This window comes from Carettochelys insculpta, chromosome 5 (assembly GCF_033958435.1).
Source record: "Carettochelys insculpta isolate YL-2023 chromosome 5, ASM3395843v1, whole genome shotgun sequence".
Lineage (NCBI taxonomy): Eukaryota > Metazoa > Chordata > Testudines > Carettochelyidae > Carettochelys > Carettochelys insculpta.
The window spans coordinates 4,760,737-4,779,998 of record NC_134141.1 but is presented as its reverse complement, the minus strand read 5'-3'; the positions used below and the strand labels follow the sequence as shown (position 1 = coordinate 4,779,998).

Here is a 19,262-nt window from a genome sequence, read left to right as displayed (position 1 = left end):
TCCTCTACAACCAGATGGTCTCTGAGGTACTCGCAATTTAACACTAAATCTAAAATGGCATTCCTTTTTGTTGGATTGTTGCCTATTTGGTGAAGAAATTTCACTTATCCCATCCAGGAGTACCTAGACTCTACCATTATTAAGAGTTCTTGCCCTGCAATTTGCATCTCGGACATTAAAGTCCCCATAATCACACAAATGCCAGTAATAGTTAAAGCCATTTAAGAGATATCTATCCATGGGTGACCAAACAGAAGCTTGTGAGGCATATGCAGCTCTTACAAAGTTAGAGCAAAGCACTCCGCATGCCCTGCCTACCAGAATGTTTGGGGAAACCTGGAGTTTCTGCCCTACAATGGGGTGAAAGGGCTTGGGGCTTCAGCCCATCAAGGTTGGGGGAGGAGTTCAGGCCTGCTGGGACTTGAAATAAAGTGGGACTGAAGCCCCAAGCCCAGCAGGTGCGCCCTGTCTCCTGAAGGTGATTGTATATGGCTCAGAGCATAAGTTTGGCCACTTTTGATATATTGCATGGACTGCAGATTCACCTGGATTTCAGTCAGTTCAGTAGTATGATCATAAACACCTTCCCTGATATTGGCAGCAGCGTTATTCAAACATAAGTAAGTCAGTGGAACACACCCCCACCCCCTGACCTGTTTAAAAAAAGGATTATATAGCTTCTTTCCCAATCTTCTGGAAAGAATGTTGGGGCTCCCAAATTTTTAATTAAACGCTATAAAGCCAATGACCTAAACTCCACCCTACAGCAGTTCTGATTAAATATTACCCATAAAAGGTACTTTATTATTTTGTAACTGTTTGACTGCAAACATCACTTCCTCTAATGTCATCAGCCTGTTTTCTGCTGGCTTCATTTTTTGATGGAGGACACTATTCTGACCTACCAAAACGTCCAGTCTGCACCTTGCCTTTTTTCCCCCTACCATAATTTGATGGCCTCCTCTGTAATCCAATGCTGCTGCTTCATCTTCCTTAATCCCAGGTCTCCAGCAACCTCTGTGACAGAATCCTGAAATCAAGTCCACTCTTTCTCCATCATAGACAGCTGGTCATCCAATATAGACTACTAGTTGGAAACCACTACCATATGACTACTGGCAATCACTTCACCATGCCACTGACTCCTTGTGAAAGTGCTGTTCCCAGTTTGGACAAAGCGGGAGGGTTGGGTGATGCCCTTGGGCAAGCCATCCCCATAAAACATCTCTAGTTTCAACAGCACCAGAGATTGAACCACTTGATTTAATTAGAATAGATCAGATCTGCTACAATTAAGACAGAGTTCAGAGATTAGATATCCATATTTGCTTTGGCTCAGCTTTACTTACTAAGAGTTAATCCAGCCATAGAATACCTTCTCTAAACTTGTCTCATGGAAGGCTATCGTTTTGTGTAACAACTGTCTTGGATTTCTCCAATATGGAGACAATTTCTGCTTATTTGCTCAGAAAGGCAAAGACAGCTTAGGTTGGCCTCTACCATATTCTGAGTATCACTGAAACAAGATTCCCGTGGAAACATAGCAAACCTAAGAAATCTGATGGAGGAATTTCACAGATTGAGTGAAGAATGTGTGGTAGGAAAATACAATAGTGGAAAAAATCTGAAAATCTAACTTCCATCAGTATGAAAATATTTGCATATTGAGATCAAATGCTTTGGTCCATTATACTTGCATGTTAAAATATTGTTTCAGAAGCCACGTGACAAGAATTCTTTGAATTCTAAAAGGTATGTAAATCCTGAAATGTGTATACTTTAATATTCCACGTATGTCCAGACTTCACTATAGAATTTTTAATAATTAGCTCTCATAGCCTGAAAAACGTTAGCTTTTCCAGTTGAAAGAAAAATTATGAAGCAAAAATACTGTCTCCTGCAGAATGAAGGCCAGAAAGAGAGACTATGCAAGGAACGAACCACAAATGGACACGGGACTAGATGGACCTCCTAATCTGTACTACATTGGCAATTCCTGAAACTCCACATTGCTACTGGCTCCAATATCTGTTCCAGTTGGAGGTTTTATGCTCTGGCTATTAAAAAAAATTCACTACCACGTAAGTTGGCCGAGAGGTGTATGATTAGATTGCCCCACCAGGACTTTGGTGAAGTATAGGACAGACCAGCTCCTTTGTGGTGGAGAAAGGGAAGGAAGTCAAGCTTTGAGTGTCAAATGTGCTGGAACACTTGCTATCCAGTTTGCACAGCTAGCAGAAGCTGGGCACTCCATGGTTTGAGTAAAGCAAGGCAGCAAAAAGGATGCTGAAGGGGGGGAAAATATCCTCATTTTTAGACATGCTGACATCGATCAAACATGCTGACTTCAAAGGGAGCTAGTCTGTACTGTGCTATTAGGTTTCTAACTGGCTTAATTTTTCATAAATGTACACTTTAGATGTTAATTTTAGGCCCACACACTGTGACAATCATAGTCCAAGTGGCTTCATTTCACATCTTAAGAAAATGAGTGCCAATTCGAGCAAATCAATCACTTCTTAGGTGATCTGAATTCTGAGGAGTCCAAATGTGACATTCTGTGTCTAAAATGCACTCCCCACAAAAGGGTAAAGAGATGGCCTCTGTTGCAGTGAGCTCTCAGGCAGTCCGTACAACTTCAGTCTGATGCTGTATCACAGAACAAATCCAAAAACACAATTCCAGTTTTAAAGGCACAACAGCAGGAAGGGAGTCCAAACATTATACAGAACTGTAATCACCGTCTTAACCAACCAACTATAGGCAACCAAGAAAGTCACTGTTTAAGACTGTTTTACTGATTTATCTTTGGTAATTGATGTACTATACTGTAGCTAGACTTTCACACATTAAAATATACCAAGATTCCTTCCAGTGGGAAATAAAATTAACAAATGAAGACTCCTGCCTAGAACATGAAGTTTTAATTTTGCCACTCTTAAATAAGGAACGTCAGCAGAACTGCACGGAGGAGCAAGGAGCAAGTGCTCCAGGCCCCAGACATGAAGGATGATTACCAGCTATTGAAATGCTGGCTTACCAGAAAATGCTGCAAAGAGAGCAGCTAACTGTACATTTGTCATCAGTATGCTGACCCATGGCTGCACATCATGACAGGACTGAAAGGGGAGAATGAATTAGCCAAACAAACAAATGCAAGCTCTTTTCTCAAAAGGAAGATGAAAGCACAGAAGGAAAACAATTAAACCCCTTAAGTCAAACATCATACTGCAGAACACAGTAACCATGAAAGAGACCAGGGGGATTGTCTTGCATTGCAAAAACATAAACCCTCTAAATGTGCCTTTAAGAATATTCTTACCTTGGCTTGGAGTCTGCCTCCTAATGTCGACCTGGCATGATAGATCACAATGAGAACATCGCCGTGCACTGTTACGCCCAATGGGATTACAGCTTTGCCGTCCTCAATTTTGAAGTCCCTGAAGACAAAGTACATCTCATGCAAAGTTTCAAGAACATCTACTTTAAAAAACCCAAATACTTTTTCAAACACCTGTTTGGTCTGGTTACTTCAGATCTCTGTATGCAACCTAGAGATTCTACATCCTTCTACCCCCATCCCCACATGGAATTAGGACTTACCTTCTGAACTATATCAAAACTTTAAGAATAATGTTTTATGGAAACATATATATTGCTCATCTCCCCCAGAAGACTGGGGGCCATCTAGATCAGTCTCCTGTGCTGCACAGTGGCAAAGAATCAGATTGCTGCTACCACACTCTTGACCTGACCATGAAACTTGTCACCACATTACTGCATGCATCAGAGCAGCAAAACACTGATTTTTCCTAATGCCTGGTCCTACTGTTTTCCTTATTGTGCAGTTTGATGCCTTATCCCCCAAATTTGCTTCACACCCAATGCCCTTTTCTCAAGGACAGCATTTGGCTCTTCCCCTTGGCAAAATCTATTTCATAGCTGCAGAGAGCTGCAGGTGAGGTATGAGCAGGCATGTGAAAGGTGTCAGGGGCATACCGGAAGGCCACAATGCGATAGCACCAATTAATGTGCATGTGTTGGATTCCTCAAAGACCATCACTGAGATGTAGTCCTACCACTTTTTCATTTCATCTCCCTGGGAAGCTCTCCTCATTCAGCAAGTTTAGAAAGTGCAACCTCATTTTTCTCCCCCTACTTTTAGCTCCTGGAAGCAGGTCTAACCTTCAAGTGGCAATAGAATCTTTCTCCATTCCTCCTTGCCAGCAGAGTTTGGAACATCCAAGAAACTATTACAATTGTCTGCCACTGTTCTCAATTCTCTTCCTACCTAGGTCCCAGACTCTCCCAGAAGCATAACCATGACACTTCCACATTCAAATTGCCATAACTACAGCACCCTGTTCACCCCAGTCTGCTCCTGGAAGTGGTCACAGGAGCTGCTGTTGTAGAACAGTATGAGCCCAAGTGGATTTAGGAAAATAAACTGGCAATTCCTCAAACTGAAGGACCAGGTGGGGAAAAGATGTAGGCGTCTGAAATCAAATGGGAGTTGCTGCTATTTCAGTACTATCCTTCCCCACTTGAGCCGCTATTTTTGTTCATAGAGCTGAAGCTGAAAACAAAGTTACTCATCTCTCTTACGAGTTCCTGATCTCATTTTAAATGGCCCAGTTTTAAAACGGGATGTACAGACTAAACACACACAATTTCACAGGGAACAACCTTAACCTTGGCTCTACTGATCCTCTGCACAGCCCATAATACTAGGGTTTAACTGTCAGTCTGAATGCTAACTGTTTGCTGCTCTGAGATTGTGGATGGAGTTGGGGCTTACAGCCAGAACTTGGGTAGAGTGCCACAATTTCTGCCCCCCAAGCCCTCCCCAAGCAAAGGCAAAAACAGACCTGTTGTTTCAGAGCAGAGTTTCTACAAGAGGCGTATGCGCTACACTGGCACGGTCCCTTCTGGCAGCAATGATTTTATATTAAAACCACTCCAGAAAAAGGAGTGAAAACTCACAATTTAAGAAACAAGTTACAACCGGCACTTACTTCATTTTGTCATATTCCTGTGAGGTAGTGGTCACTCTTTCATCCCCAACGTAAACTTCACAAAATGGCCTACAGCCATTTCGCAGCTTGCTGAACAGAGGAACTGGTGTCATGATAATGGATTTGATAAGGATGGGCTTGCTGTGAGGAATGATGGGTTCTTCTGCCATCATGTCACACATGTATTCTATATACCTGTCAAAACACAAGGTATTCATTGAAAAAAAGGCTAGAAATGCAGGATTCGCAAGCTACTGCGTGACTGTAAATATCCCATTCAAAATTTAACCAAGCCAAATCAAATTAAAATAGGTCCAAACTGTGCGATCTCACTCCTCTGCCGTTTGCTAGGCTATGCTCCTGCTTTTTCAGAAATCTCTCTGATCCGCAAGGCAAAGATCTATTGGCAGATGCTTTAGTGAGGTCACTTGTTACTTGGATTGCAATTTTTTTTTTTTGTTTTTTTTTTTGTTTTTTTACAGAATCTAAATACAGTACATCTGAAAATCTCAAACTACAGTTGCCAAAACAGAAGACACAATGTACCACTTAAAAGTAGCATATATCTACTTATTAGTTAAATAGAAAATGAACTGACTACAAGCAAGCACTTAGTATTTTGGGTTTCTGTAAGTCTGAAGAGTATGTTCACTTTCATCGTGTTGACTTGTTCAGTAACTAGGATCATATGAATAACAGACGGGAAAAAAAAAAATCTTGCAGAATTCAAAATTTACCCACATCTATAGGTGACTTGTTTGGTTTTGCAAAGATTTTGTCATCCTGCCGTGTGGATTCCTTAATCAACTACCTCATCCCACAAATCAATGTGCTTTTTTAAACACTGCATGTTCATATGCTTCAACAATGCTTTGAAAAGAGATTTATACAGTACCTTTTATGAGAAGGCCAAATGCCAGGTGGACAGCGTTTCATACTGAACATGTAAACCGCAGCCTCCGCAGTAGTGAAGAGACGGCAAAAACATAAAAAAGAGCAGACCACAACTGCAGATGCTGCTCTTCCGTCCTATAAAAAATTGTGACCTAATGTTATTAAACGTAGTTAAAAATGTTAAGAAAATTAACAAAGGGCATAGCTGTCTACACAAGAAGCCAAATTTAAAGTTCACATCCTTTATTTCAAGCTAAGAACTAGGCATAATTCAAGTTGATAATGGCTAGTTCTTGAGCCACAGGTTAAGTAATATCTTAAAACTGTGAGATCAGAAGCAAATTCTTTAACAGTGAAAATTAAATTTGTTTAAAGATGAAACACAAAAGCTAAGCAGTTAATAAATTGAAAGTTATATATCTTTTACGTTGATCCTTAATTTTGTGTTCCAAGCTCCTTGCATGCTGTTTCATATCTACAGAAAAATATCAACCAAACTATGATCAGGATATTTACACACAATCCAGCTCTCCTGAGTTTGTTTTAGCTCTGGGATCACATCTTTAGCGGGAAAGACACTTCAAGCTCATGCAGTTGCTTAGGAAATGTACTTTATCTTACAATTCAAGCCACCATTTCAGAGACTTCTTTTGTCTTCCTGGTTTCTAAACAAAAGAACTTATAGTAAGAAGAATCTGAGATTTGCATATGGCAGGTATTGCTCATCCCTATTAAAATCAAAGACTTCATGCCAGTACTATATGGAATCAGTGGCCTGCAGCCAAGCTTCACTAAAGCTTTCATCAATATCACATCTCAAAAAAGGCTGAAGCATGTAATGTTAAAGAAGGATCTCCACCAAGTTTTGCAAGAAGTGGTGCTAACTAATGAGATATTGCTCCTGAAGCAATCCTGAAACAGTGCCTCTTGCATGGTATTTAGAGACACTATACTATTGGAGGTACTATCGTAGATCTAAACTCATTTCCTGAACACATGTGATCACTAACAAATAGGGGTTTTTCCAATAAGGGACAGCCATTAACTTAAGTTGTCCTGGAAAAGACCCAGTTTAGGTAAATAATTTAAAAGTTCTTCCTTTCAGTTAGAGACAGCATTCCTGTTCTATTCTTGATAGGTCATGTGTCTCTTCACTCACTTCACACCAAGGGAATTGCATACAATAGTGGTTTGTTCCGGAATGTTTAAAATATACACATATACATACAGTGCTCACTTCCTGCCTTCAATTATTGTGTAGCAATGCTATGCAGTTTAAATTACCTCCATGTTTTATATCAGAGATGGCTAACTAAATATAGGTAACTACTGACAGAATTCATCTTGAAATATTCTAAACATTACAGCTCTTAAGGCATATGAAACTTGCAGCAAGCACAGGGAATTTTCATGGAACTCTCTAGGTCAAATTCTGTAACAATGCAAATGTAATTTATACAGCAGGTAAGTATCACAGAAGTAGCCGTGTGAGGCTGTATCTTCGAGAACAACAAGAAGTCCTGTGGAACCTTATAGACTACGAGATATTTTAGAGCATAAGCTTTTGTGTGCAAAGACCTGCTTCATAAAATACAGCAGACAGAAACTGGTAACAAATGGGTGCAAGAGAAAAAAAAAATCCTTTGACACCGTGGCATTCACTGGGTATATAAATAATGCCACTGACAAAACTGCAGATTATAGCAGGCAACAAAGTTTTCAGGAAAGGACAGAAGTAGAACTTCTTTCACACAACTGCTACTTCATCTCTATCCCTCATGTAAAGTGTTTTTCCTGATACATGCACAGGAAGCAAAAAGGTAGTACAGGTTGAACCTCTCTAGTCCAGCACTCTCAAGACCTGACTGGTGCCAACCAAGAGAATGTGCCAGCCCACAGGAAGTCAATGTTGTCTAGCAACATTACCACCCCTTCCACTGTTTATGGGACTCTCAGAAGACATTTAGGGATAAATTACAGCTAAATAACAGCACAGAACACTGAACGCCAGCACTGGTGGCTGTAAACAAGCTTTATGGGACGGTGGGAAACTTGGCCATACCCATGATAAGTGGTCATCCAGCTAAGTAAAATCATTCCAGATTATGGATGTTGCCAGATCAGAGGAGCGATGGGCTAGAGAAGTTCAACCTGCATACCGAACTTTTCTTCTTGACTTACTGAACACCAAATTGGTGTAAGTTAAGCCACTTCACCACACAGCTCCTTTTCCTTCTAAAAGGTAGAGCACTACAGAATTGGTTTAGAGCAATAAAAACTGTGTGACTCAGACAAGAGCTGATTAATATTGCAGTCTCCACTGATAGCTATAGCTGGCCTAGATGAAAAATGTCAGATGTACCTACTACTTACAAGGCAGTGCACAATGCAAACTTTTTTGTGATCTTGCTTTAGCCATAAATGCATGCTCTTGCAAATGCTGTACAGGTTGTGAAGATTTGGTGCACGTCTTGCTGGCCAGCCGCATTCAGAAACCTGGGTTAGGGAACAGGGTAAGAGGTCAGAAAATAAATTGACTATTACACCACTCATACAAGACGTCACAACAACAAACTGGAGTTCTCTATCTGTCAATATTCAATCCAAGAACAAACTGAGCAGACTCACCCCCAAACGCACTATGTAATCCTCCACAAGGGACTGTCTGAATGTCAGGGTCAGAAAAAATTGGCAGAACGGAGAGTTCCGCTGACTTAGGCAGGTTCTGGACACCCACAAGCTATTATACTAGAATAGGGCTTAAAATAAGCCAGGAAAGGATTTCAAAACTAGCACTAACTTCAACTGTAACAAACGCAAGAGACAAGTAAGTTTGGAGAAAGTTACGTACGGGTGGACAAGCATGGGAGTGAGAATCAACAAATGAGGGAACATCCATTTTGCAAGCGCTAGTAAGCAAAGTATTGGAATAGTGAGCATGTTGTGTTCCTTTGTGACCATAACACTGCTATGAGTGTGAAAGGTGAGCCTTTACGCAGGCTGGAAGATGGGAATATTGTTAGCTTATGATATGGCTACTTTCACCCAGTGTGATACTCTAAATGGAGAACGGATCTTCTTTTGGCATCCATAATAATATATCAATGAGTCCCATTTGTAGCATGACTGTATCAGAGGCATTTTTTGCCCTGCATTATTAACTTGGAAAGATTTAAGCAGCATGTCCTTCAGGTACATGAGGTTCAAATAAAAATGAAAAGGGAAAGCCTCTTGAATTCAGTGAAAAGAGAAGTTACTCACTTGTGTAATAACGATGGTTCTTTGAGATGAGTCCCCGTGGGTGCTCCACAGCAGGTGAATCCGACACCTACTGTCGAGCACCCACAGGGACCACTTGAAGAAGAACAAAGAGCTTCTTTTTCAGGATACATTTCTAGTGTTTGAAGATAACCTTGTTTTTGTAGGTTTCCAAACACCGCTGGCCGTTGATGGGGGCCTAATCAGAATTAGCTTGAGCAATAGCATTTGACAAGTTCAGACCCCTAGTTAGGTTTGGACTTCAATGGAACAAGTAATGACACCGACAAGCTAATGAACAATAAGGCCTGACAAACTTCAGGAGGTCACTGAAGGCTTTGGAGTCCCCAATTTCCACAGTACCTTCACCCAAGGCAAGGAGTCTCAGGATGTTACTGCATGGGCAACAGACACTTTAAATATGTCTGAGGAACTGTATATTTTATGGCTAGACTCAGGTTCTCACTCTAGGGAATGAGATTTCCATAAAATGCAAATAGGATCTGAACTGCAAAATCTGGAGGTCAGGTTCGTGGGGAGAATACTGCCTTTGGACGCCCTCTGTAAAGCTTTTTAGTGTTGAAGACATGTTGCTGATTAAACTCTCACTTTCAGGACTTTTCTGTTCCAAATGCATTGTGGGTCACAATAATTCTGGCATTAATACTATTTCTGGGGTGCACAATTAGGCTAAGACCCTAAGGATCCCTCAATTTTCTGGTCTTAGTCACTTTCCAATCAGCTTTAGGCAAATAGCTCATCATCCCCATCTCTGAATTGCCATCCTTGGGTTCCTGTTTGGAGACAGAGGGAATACCACGTGTCCTTCTGCAAAGCCGTGGCAGGGGTGATTTAGTTAGGGGCGGTGTAGGACTAGATACCCTCTTGAGGTCTCTTTCAGCCCTAGTCTTCTATGAATCTACTGCTGGAGGAATTAATAAATAGTAAGGAAAGGCCAATGGAAAACAGCGAACATAGAATCTGAAGAAGGCAGGGGGAAGAGTACAGAGGAATATTATTTAACTCTAACATAGCTAAAGAAGGGATGTTAATGGAGAGGTCCCAATTTACCAGTTAAGGTCCAAGAAGGGACTGGGAATAGATTAGACTTCCTGACTACATAACAATAAAACCTCATTGGGGTGAGATATTTCCCTGCGACATATGGACTTCTACCTGTACCAAGATCAAACCGAGGCCTGAAGTGGATGGTACAAGACCATCTCGGAAATGCCCTGGAGCACGGTTCTCTTAGAGACCTGAGGTACTTCCACCCCAGACTTTGCTGTTGAACCAGTCATGGGGTTGGTTGAGAGACAGGAGTGAAAGAACGAAGTGTTCACTGATACTTTAGGGCCTACCTAGCTTGGATCGTCTAACAGGGTATGGAGTAGGTCGGTCTCTCTCTCTCTCTCACATACCACCCCAAGTTGTGTAGAGTTTGCTGGGAACGGTTTTGCAGAGAAGGGCGGGCTGGGCTATATTGCACCTGCCATTTCAGGAAACTGCAAGGGCTAGGAATAGATCGCTCACTTCAGGAAAGACAACATGTGTCATCTGGATCCAGACAGAAGGCAAGAATAAAGTAGTAAAAGGTGGAAAAAAAGAAAACATCCCTGTAGTGAAGCCTTCACGAGTCCCTGAGGCAGGCAGGGAAGCAAGCCTCTGCAAACAGGTGGAGCATAGGTTTGTTCCTGAACCTCATTTACTATCAAGAAAGAGATTCTGGGTGCCTAGCTGTTTCTTCTACAAAGTGGACAAATCCTTCCTACCAGCAAAGATGAATTAGTGGTAAAAGCATGGCAGAGGTAATGTTGCTATTAGGCTTGTAACTTTTGTAATTGCTTGTTTGTGATTTTAATTATGCATCCTAAACATTGGATTCCAAAATATTTTAGCATGTAATACAACACAAAGTGGTAGATGCACTCAATTAATTGTGTTGAATGAGCTACTAAGGGGGAAAAAATCAATATGCAAGAAAAATATATACACACCCTATTATGAAATCTTGAAGGCCTGTATGTTCTTGGAGATAGATTGTAAACAGCATAGTGTCCAGGGTGTTTAGAGTCTAAAAATAATCGCACATCTTCTATGTTATTTTTGATGGCAGATTCTACACCTTCAGCGGGAAAGGACATCACTGAAAACAGAACATCACCAAAACAGAACATCACCAATGTTGGAGGTATGAACTTTTACAAAAAGCAGTCAATAAAGGCAACAATTAAGAAAGAAGAAGCTATCATACCAGCAATTCTGGAAGTGATATATGATATGTCCAAATCTCCTTTTGCATAACTGAAATAAAGAGACACCTCCATTAATATACAAAAAAAATGAATTTATTCAAATTCAAATCAAAACTTCTGAAGCAGTACTTCATTCTATGAATGAGCTAGTGTGGAGATCATTTCTTCCATTTGAGGAATAGCATCAGTAAGAGTTCTGTTTAAAGCAGGACAGCTGTGCACCGCAGGGTAATGCAAACACTGCATACCTTTAACTGAGAAAGACAGCTGTTGAGGAATTAGATTAGATTTTATTAAAATAGCAAGGAAAGACCTACATATGAAAGAACAAACATATCTGAAGCAGTGTAGTTATGGCATATGGTTGCATGACTAGAACAATTCACCTGCCCATCAGCTTCCAGCTATTCAGACCTTTTTATCAGTATCCTCCACTTAAGCACTTCCACAGACCTTGCTACAGTATCTGAGTGTCTCTAAATTTCTCCTCAGGAGCCTACAAGGTAAGGAAGCACTATAATCCTCACTTTACATGTACAGAATTGGAATACAGAGATTAAGCAACGTACCTAATGGCACACAAGATGTATGAAGTAGAGGACAGAATTATATCTTGGTCCCTCAAATCTCCGAGTAGCACCCATTCTTCTTACCTACACAGGCTCTTACTCCCTACGCAATAATTAAACATTCCCCTTTTTAGGATTTATATTTGAATTCTATTTTGGAGGCTATCTACTACGTAAACTGAATATTTAATAGTGACAGAGAGGTAGCCGTGTTAGTCTGTATTCTACCAAAACAAAAAAGCAGTTATGTAGCACTTCAAAGACTAACAAAATAATTTGTTAGGTGATGAGCTTTCGTGGGACAGACCTGCTTCTTCAGCTCATAGCCTTACCAAAACAGATTCAATATCTAAAGCACAGAGGTGCAAAAATTGTTTATCAAGGCTGGCAAATCAGAAGAGCAGACAGCAGGGGTGGGGTGGGGAAGTTCAGAGCTAGATAAAACATCAAAAGATGTAAAAGAGTCCTTATAATGGGTCAGGTAATTGCTGTCTCTGTTCAAACCATGTGTTATTGAATATGAATGTTAAATGTTATTTAAGATGCACTGTAGTTCCATGGAAGATAGCCTGTCTAAATGTACATAAGCTAGATCACGGCCAATCGTCCCTCTAAGTTGTTCCATCCATGTGTGAAATCAATTTTGTCATGTGAGCCAAGGCATGTACAAATGTGCACCACCCACAGAAACACATGCTGCCAGCTGTGGGCGCTCTGCTGTGCAGGCGGACGGCACCTGAACCCCTCCCTGGTGGCTGCCTAAATGCTCATCGTGTCTAAAAATGAAAGGCAGAGGTTATGTATGTACAGCACTTGGACTGGAAAGTAGCTTTTGAAAGAAGGCTTCTCAGGACACTAGCAGATAAGTTGCTATATTGCACCATATGTGGGTGGACCACAGAGGTAGCAAGCAGTTCAGCAATAAATATGTAAGTAAGCAAGAAAACACTTCCGAGGTGCAGAAAACTATTTCCAACTACAATTAGCATTTGGACAATTTGTTATAAGGCGTTTAAATCTGAAGAGAAGGGGAACCACCACAGGCAGACGAGGGCAAAGTGAAGAATCAGCAAGAGATTTAGCTGCTGCATGTTACATGGACTGAAGACAGACAAGTCGGGAAGTTAATAAGAGACAGCCACAGGTTTTTGGAGAATCTGAGCCAGAGCAAATTTTCAGAGATACGTTGTTACAGGAGAAACAAGATTTGGCAAAGGTCTCAGTGTGAAGGAAGAAGGGATGGGAAATGTCCCAAGCAGCTCCAAGGCTGTGAAAATGAATGTCTTGGGAAGATGATGCTCCACAGATGAACTGTATTCAAGAAATGAAAAGAGGGTTGTTTAAGGAGTAAGAGAAGAGGTTCCATTTTCCCTGGTAAGAGATTGAGCCATGGGGAAAATAACAGGAAGATAACCTCAGTGAAGAGGACTGGAAGAGCTCAGTATCATATGACACTGCAGAAGGGAATAAAGTCAGCGATAGGGTAAGAGGTAATACTGGAGATACGTTTGGAGAGTGCCACAAAGGCTGCAATGACAATACTGCTGATGGAGCAGGCAGGAGTTACGTACAAGACAAGCCAGATGTTAAATATGCAAGTTAACGCAATGGGAACATAATCAGGGAAGAAGTGACCACAATCGCTCTTTCCCAACTGGTCTCCTGAATTCTTTTGTCATACCCCCTCATTCGCACCCAGAGCTATCCAGGGTCAAAGGCTACTTCCATCCTTGCTACGTAAGCCAGAATCAACCCAGCTGGGGCTTCAGAATCTCTGCAGCCATTTGTCATTCCCTCCCTGGAAGCTGCCCTGCAGATGTGAAACAGGAATTACATGCAACAGCTGACTGATGCAGAAAAGCAAGTGGATTTATGTCAGCAGCACTGCCCTCCACAAACTAGTTACGAAGATGAGTGCTACATTCTGTAACCCAAGCTATGGAATACCACCTCTGAAAATTTGCTACTCATTTGCCATTATCTTCTTCACGAATCGCTTTAATTCTCCTGCTTCCCCACAACTCAAAGAACCCTCAGTAAGGAAAATGAATGACAATCCTGGAACATCAATTTCATGCCGTTTGACTTATCAAAGGAAATATGAAGTACAAAACATACCAACTAAAACAGCACAAAACCGGCATCGGCACAGATTTCATTTTCAAGTGATACAAACTACTCCAGGGCAAAAGGTACCTAACAGTGTCTTTACAAGGTGAATTGCAAATTGGTAGCAGGTTTAAAGTAAACAAAAGAAAGTACTTTTTCCACACACCACACAGTCAACCTGTGGAACTCCTTGCCTGAGGATACTATGAAGTCCAAGAATACCACAAGGTTCAAAAAAGAGCTACAGTAACTCAAAGAGGTTAGGTCCGTTGATGGCTATTAGCCAGGTTGGGTTGGAACGGTGTCCCTAGCCACTGTTTGACAGAAACTGGGAATGGGCGACAGGGGATGGATCACACGATGCTTACGTGTTCTATTTACTCTCTTTGGAGCACCTGGAATTGGCCACTGTCAAAGACAGGATACTGGGTAGCTGGACCTTTGGACTGACCCAGTATGGCTGTTTTTATGATTGTATGCAAAGCAAAATCTTAACATGTTTTGTCTGGGACAGTAGAGCAGGCCAGCTGCCCAGCCAGAATCGGAGGCCTGTTGCCAGGTCAGGTGGGGGGCACCACAGAGTGGGGCTGGATGCCGGCCCCAGCTTGAATATCCAGCATATTTTTTTTATTATCCCTGGTTCCCCAGAGAGGCTGGATGATAAAGCTTTCACTGTACTGTTGTTCATATGTTCCTCACTGTACTATCTCAGTGCCTCATATACTTTGCAACTCAGTGAGGAAGGAAAATATCTGCCTTTACAGATAGGGAACTGAGAAAAACTCCAAGCCAAAAATCAAATGGTTAACTAGAGTTAAATATGAATTTAGAAGCTTACATTTTATGTACTGCTTTCAGAGGGAAAAAATAAATTCTATGCGATTTGCCCAGGATGCATGCTGTAGTTTCAATGGGACATTTCTAAGCTTCTCTTTTAAATACTATTACCGCAGATGTTCTTCCTACTTACTTGGCCACAGACTGGATAACTTTAGAAGAAGTATCCTTGATGTTTGTGAGAAAACGTTCTGTTCCACCTCTGAGAATATCAAAGAACCCTCCGTAAGACTGGTCACACTCTGCAACTGTGAGGCCTAGAATTCAAAAGCAAACTGAATGCTACAGTTTAAAAAAAAAATGCAAAGAATCCAACTGAACTATGCTCCAGTTTCTCCTCTCGTCTCTTTCCAATTTCTCCAACTCAACTGCCAACTTCCTAAAAATGTACAAAAATTCAGCTTTCAACTTCTGTAGAACAAACAGCACAATGATAATTTTTTGTTCCCACTGCACTATTGAGGTAAATCAGAATGCTTCACAGATATTATATGTATAAACATGTAACAAATCATTTCACATTTCTTTATGAAGAAAAGACAGACTACCAAGTGCCAGCTGTATGCATTTCAACTGCAGCATGCTGCCTTTCTGTTTAGTGCCATCATCCTGATACAGACCACCCCATTCACAAAGTTATCTGACAGCATGTAATCACTTCACAGCCATTTCTGATATTATCTTGGAAAATTACATTTGTTACCAGGAATACTAATATTTCCTGTTAATATCTGCTGGACGATATCTTGTTGATATTATTGCATAACGCACAAAATAGTGCCCTTTGACCCTGAATGAACCACATGGCAAGACAGGCATTGGGGGGTGGGGTGGGAATCCTCTTACGAAGCACGAGTCACCTCAGAGAATGAAGCATGGGCTGAATTACTAAAAGATATTACTGGCGGTATAAATTTACCTCATTTTAAAGTTTCCCCTTCAGATACATTAATATGTGAACATACACTTCCCCCCCGCAAAAGCTGCACAGAAGGCATGAACAAAATAATTAAATCAAGGAGGAGAAAAATGTGTACGCAACATAATTACCAAGATTTTGCCTGTGTTTCACTTGAAGTGAAATATATCAAGTGCTTTCAAGGGTTTACGTTCAAAAAGCTATCAGTATAATACTTGGTTGTGAAATGATATGGGATAGAAACTGCTATTTCTGTTAACAAGGTTACCCCTGATGGACAGAAAAAAGGGTACTGTAGCTGTGTTGATTCCAAGATACCAGACAGATGAGGAGGGTGTGGTAAGCTTGAAAATGGTGTAAGGCTCAAAAACTTGTTGTTCCCCATAACTGGCAGTACCTCACCCACGTGGTCTCATAAAAATGTGTTCATTTGGCTCTCTCTTTACTAAAAAAAAAAAGGGTAAATTTTGCAACTGACTAAACATCACTCTGGAACAGACACATTTAAACCAAAGTTATAGAATCACTTAACAGATGAATATGTAGTTATCAACTCAACTTCCTCGTCTCAACATTGTTAATTTATCTATCACTCATCCAAACAGAACACTATGAAAACAGAGTCCCAGCTGCTTTATTTCAAAATGAAATAAAGCAAATTTGGGAAACAGGAAACATCTAAAAATAAGTAAATATCATATCATTGTATTGATTAATGTATGTTTTAAAGCCAATTCTGTATTCCTATTCAGAGATTTATAATCTGAACTCCTCCAACTCAAAACAGGTGTTCTACCATACCCGCTATCTCTGCCATTTAAGAAAATGTCAAAAGCCTTTTTTCTATACCAACTTACAATAAAGAATTTAAATACACAGACTATATCTGCAGTGTTTTTTGGACATGGAAAAGTAAATGCAGTGTGACTACTTGGAAAAGTGACTGCAGAAAAATGTCTCACCCCATCTACTCTGGTCATGAATTCAGAGTATCTACTGAGTTGAGCAACTTCTGTGCATCGCAGGATGACTCTGTGTTTTGACCAGGACTAATTTATAGATCACTCTGAATAACTGAAGTTCAGCCAAAGTAAGCCAGTATCTGTTCTTAACAGAATATATTTCTCAAGTGGAGGTTTCTATCTGAGTTTATTTTTTGAAAAACTAGATTTCTGACGCTTAACCAATCTTTTATGTTCTTATAGCATGTTCCAAGTTTTGTATGACTCTTAAGGGTTGCTTTCTTCTTAGCTGCTATTATTTTCATAAACTGACATTCATTGTGCACATAACAACAAAGAGGAAGCCATGCTAGTCTATACACTATCAAAACAAAAAGCAGTCAAGTAGCACTTTGAAGACTAGCAAAATGGTTTATTAGGTGAGCTTTCGTGGGACAGACCCACTTCTTCAGACCATAGCCAGACCAGAACAGACTCAATATTTAAGGCACAGAGAGTTCTGTGTAATCCAGAACTCTCTGTGCCTTAAATATTGAGTCTGTTCTGGTCTGGCTATGGTCTGAAGAAGTGGGTCTGTCCCACGAAAGCTCACCTAATAAACCATTTTGCTAGTCTTTAAAGTGCTACTTGACTGCTTTTTGTTTTGATTGTGCACGTAAGTCATTTTCATCTAGTTGTTTCATCTAATTCTTGTCTTCCACAGGTCAACAAAGGCATTTGGTATCATCTGTTGCACTTTAGCAAACTGAGGCTTTTCTCTCTTCATGGGAGAAGAATGCAGAGTAAATTTTTACTTATGAATATAAAGTCTATTCCAAAGACAACATACTCATCTAAATATATGTAGTCCTTCACAGAAGCTGTACAAGCTTGCTTTAACAAATACATTTGCTTACATGAAATGTTTTTTATGAAGCAAGATCACTCAAGAAAAACAAATATTTCTGCTAAATAAGGTCATTTAAAACTTAAAGCGCACCAAGAAGTTTTCACACACCATCAAGATAACCACAGGCTCAATCTCTCAAGTCCAGCACCCTCAGAATGTGACCAGTGCCAAATGAGAGAATTTGCTGGACCACAGGAAGTCAATATTATCTAGCACATTACCAATGCTCCCACTGCCTAATGGGCACTTAGAAGACATTTAAGGGTGAATTACAGCTAATTAACAGCACAGAACAGAGCCATGACTGGTAGTTAGAAAAAAACTTCATGGGACCACAGGAAACTTGGCTATGCCCATGATAAATGGCCAGTCGTCTGCTAACTAAAATCATGCTGGATTATGGATGTTGCCGGACAAGAGAGTTCTGGATTAGAGAGGTTCAACCTGTTCTTTGTATTCAGATGGCAACTGCAGCGAAGCCTGTAATTTCACATACCTGCATTGTACATATTGTTGAGCTGTCCTGCAGGCTTGGAGCTTTGTGGCACCAAATTTGTTGACGTTCTAGGCACAGCATTGTTTCCATAGCCTCCGTTTTGCTCCAGGAGCTGCAGAGAGTCAGAGCCATGATGAAAAATTTTTTTTTCAAGTTCAGATTGCTACACTTGATCCTAGCCAAAAATAAACCGGTACAATGTCAAAGGACAGTTACAAACATTAACTTGCTGAGCCCTAAATGGCTGTTTGACCTACTGAAAAACAGAAGTTTCACTAAGCTTGGTTCCAGGGCACCAGGAACCATGGGAAGCTAGCCCAAAAGTCTTTGGCTCTACTCTAAAGCCAAGTTTTTCTGGGTGCATGCATCACTTTTCCAGCTGCTCAGGTACGTTGTTCCTGCTCAAAGTCAGCTGTAAAACTCTAGGTTGAATGGGAGGAGTATCGGGATCTCAGTAGCCAAAGGTCAGACAGAGAACTTTGCAGGAAAGCCTCATAGCTGAGCTGCTTAAATACTGATACCATGAATGCAATATGTGAGCAACGAGGCAGCAGCCTTGCAAAGTTCTGAATAAACCAATCCCTGATTTTTCTAAAGAGACACCAGTATCCCTGAAGACTTAACTTTCTTCTACAACACATAGGAAAAAGGGCAGGAAAGATGGTGCAGCTTTAGAAGGGGGATACAGAACCTCTGCTCCAGAGCAGTGATATTCAGACCTCAGTGGTTCAGGAGCCAAATAAGCTACCAGCATCAGCTGGAAGTGTGCACAAACTTCCAGAGCCTTCTGCTCCCCCAGTTCTCCAACAGCTGGGAACACCGATAACGAAAAAATGTGTGACACTAAAGTATGACGCAAAAAGGTAGGAAGAGTTATCCAGCAAAACAAGTTTCCCTATGCCACAACACATGCTTCACTTAGATTGCTGCACCTCAAGGAGGAACCTGGGCTGACATCACAACATCTGGGGATATGTGCCCAACATCCAAATGATGTTGGTCAAGTCACTCCCCTAAATGGAAACAAAGCAGACCACACAAATGCAAATATGGCCACAG

The 19,262-nt window shown here is 40.8% G+C and overlaps 1 protein-coding gene across 2 annotated transcripts in view; it reads right to left on the bottom strand.

Annotated features, from left to right (window-relative positions):
* The window catches only part of GAK (cyclin G associated kinase), a 102,618-nt gene that overhangs the window by 45,348 nt on the left and 38,008 nt on the right, over window positions 1-19,262 (bottom strand). For both annotated transcript variants that reach the window (XM_074994568.1, XM_074994569.1), the window contains 8 exons: window positions 18,204-18,315; window positions 15,071-15,194; window positions 11,422-11,471; window positions 11,165-11,313; window positions 8,283-8,405; window positions 5,911-6,044; window positions 5,016-5,210; window positions 3,323-3,440 (listed from right to left, as the gene is read on the bottom strand). In XM_074994568.1, the coding sequence (XP_074850669.1) occupies window positions 3,323-3,440; window positions 5,016-5,210; window positions 5,911-6,044; window positions 8,283-8,405; window positions 11,165-11,313; window positions 11,422-11,471; window positions 15,071-15,194; window positions 18,204-18,315 (1,005 nt within the window). The remainder of the gene's footprint in view (window positions 1-3,322; window positions 3,441-5,015; window positions 5,211-5,910; window positions 6,045-8,282; window positions 8,406-11,164; window positions 11,314-11,421; window positions 11,472-15,070; window positions 15,195-18,203; window positions 18,316-19,262) is intronic.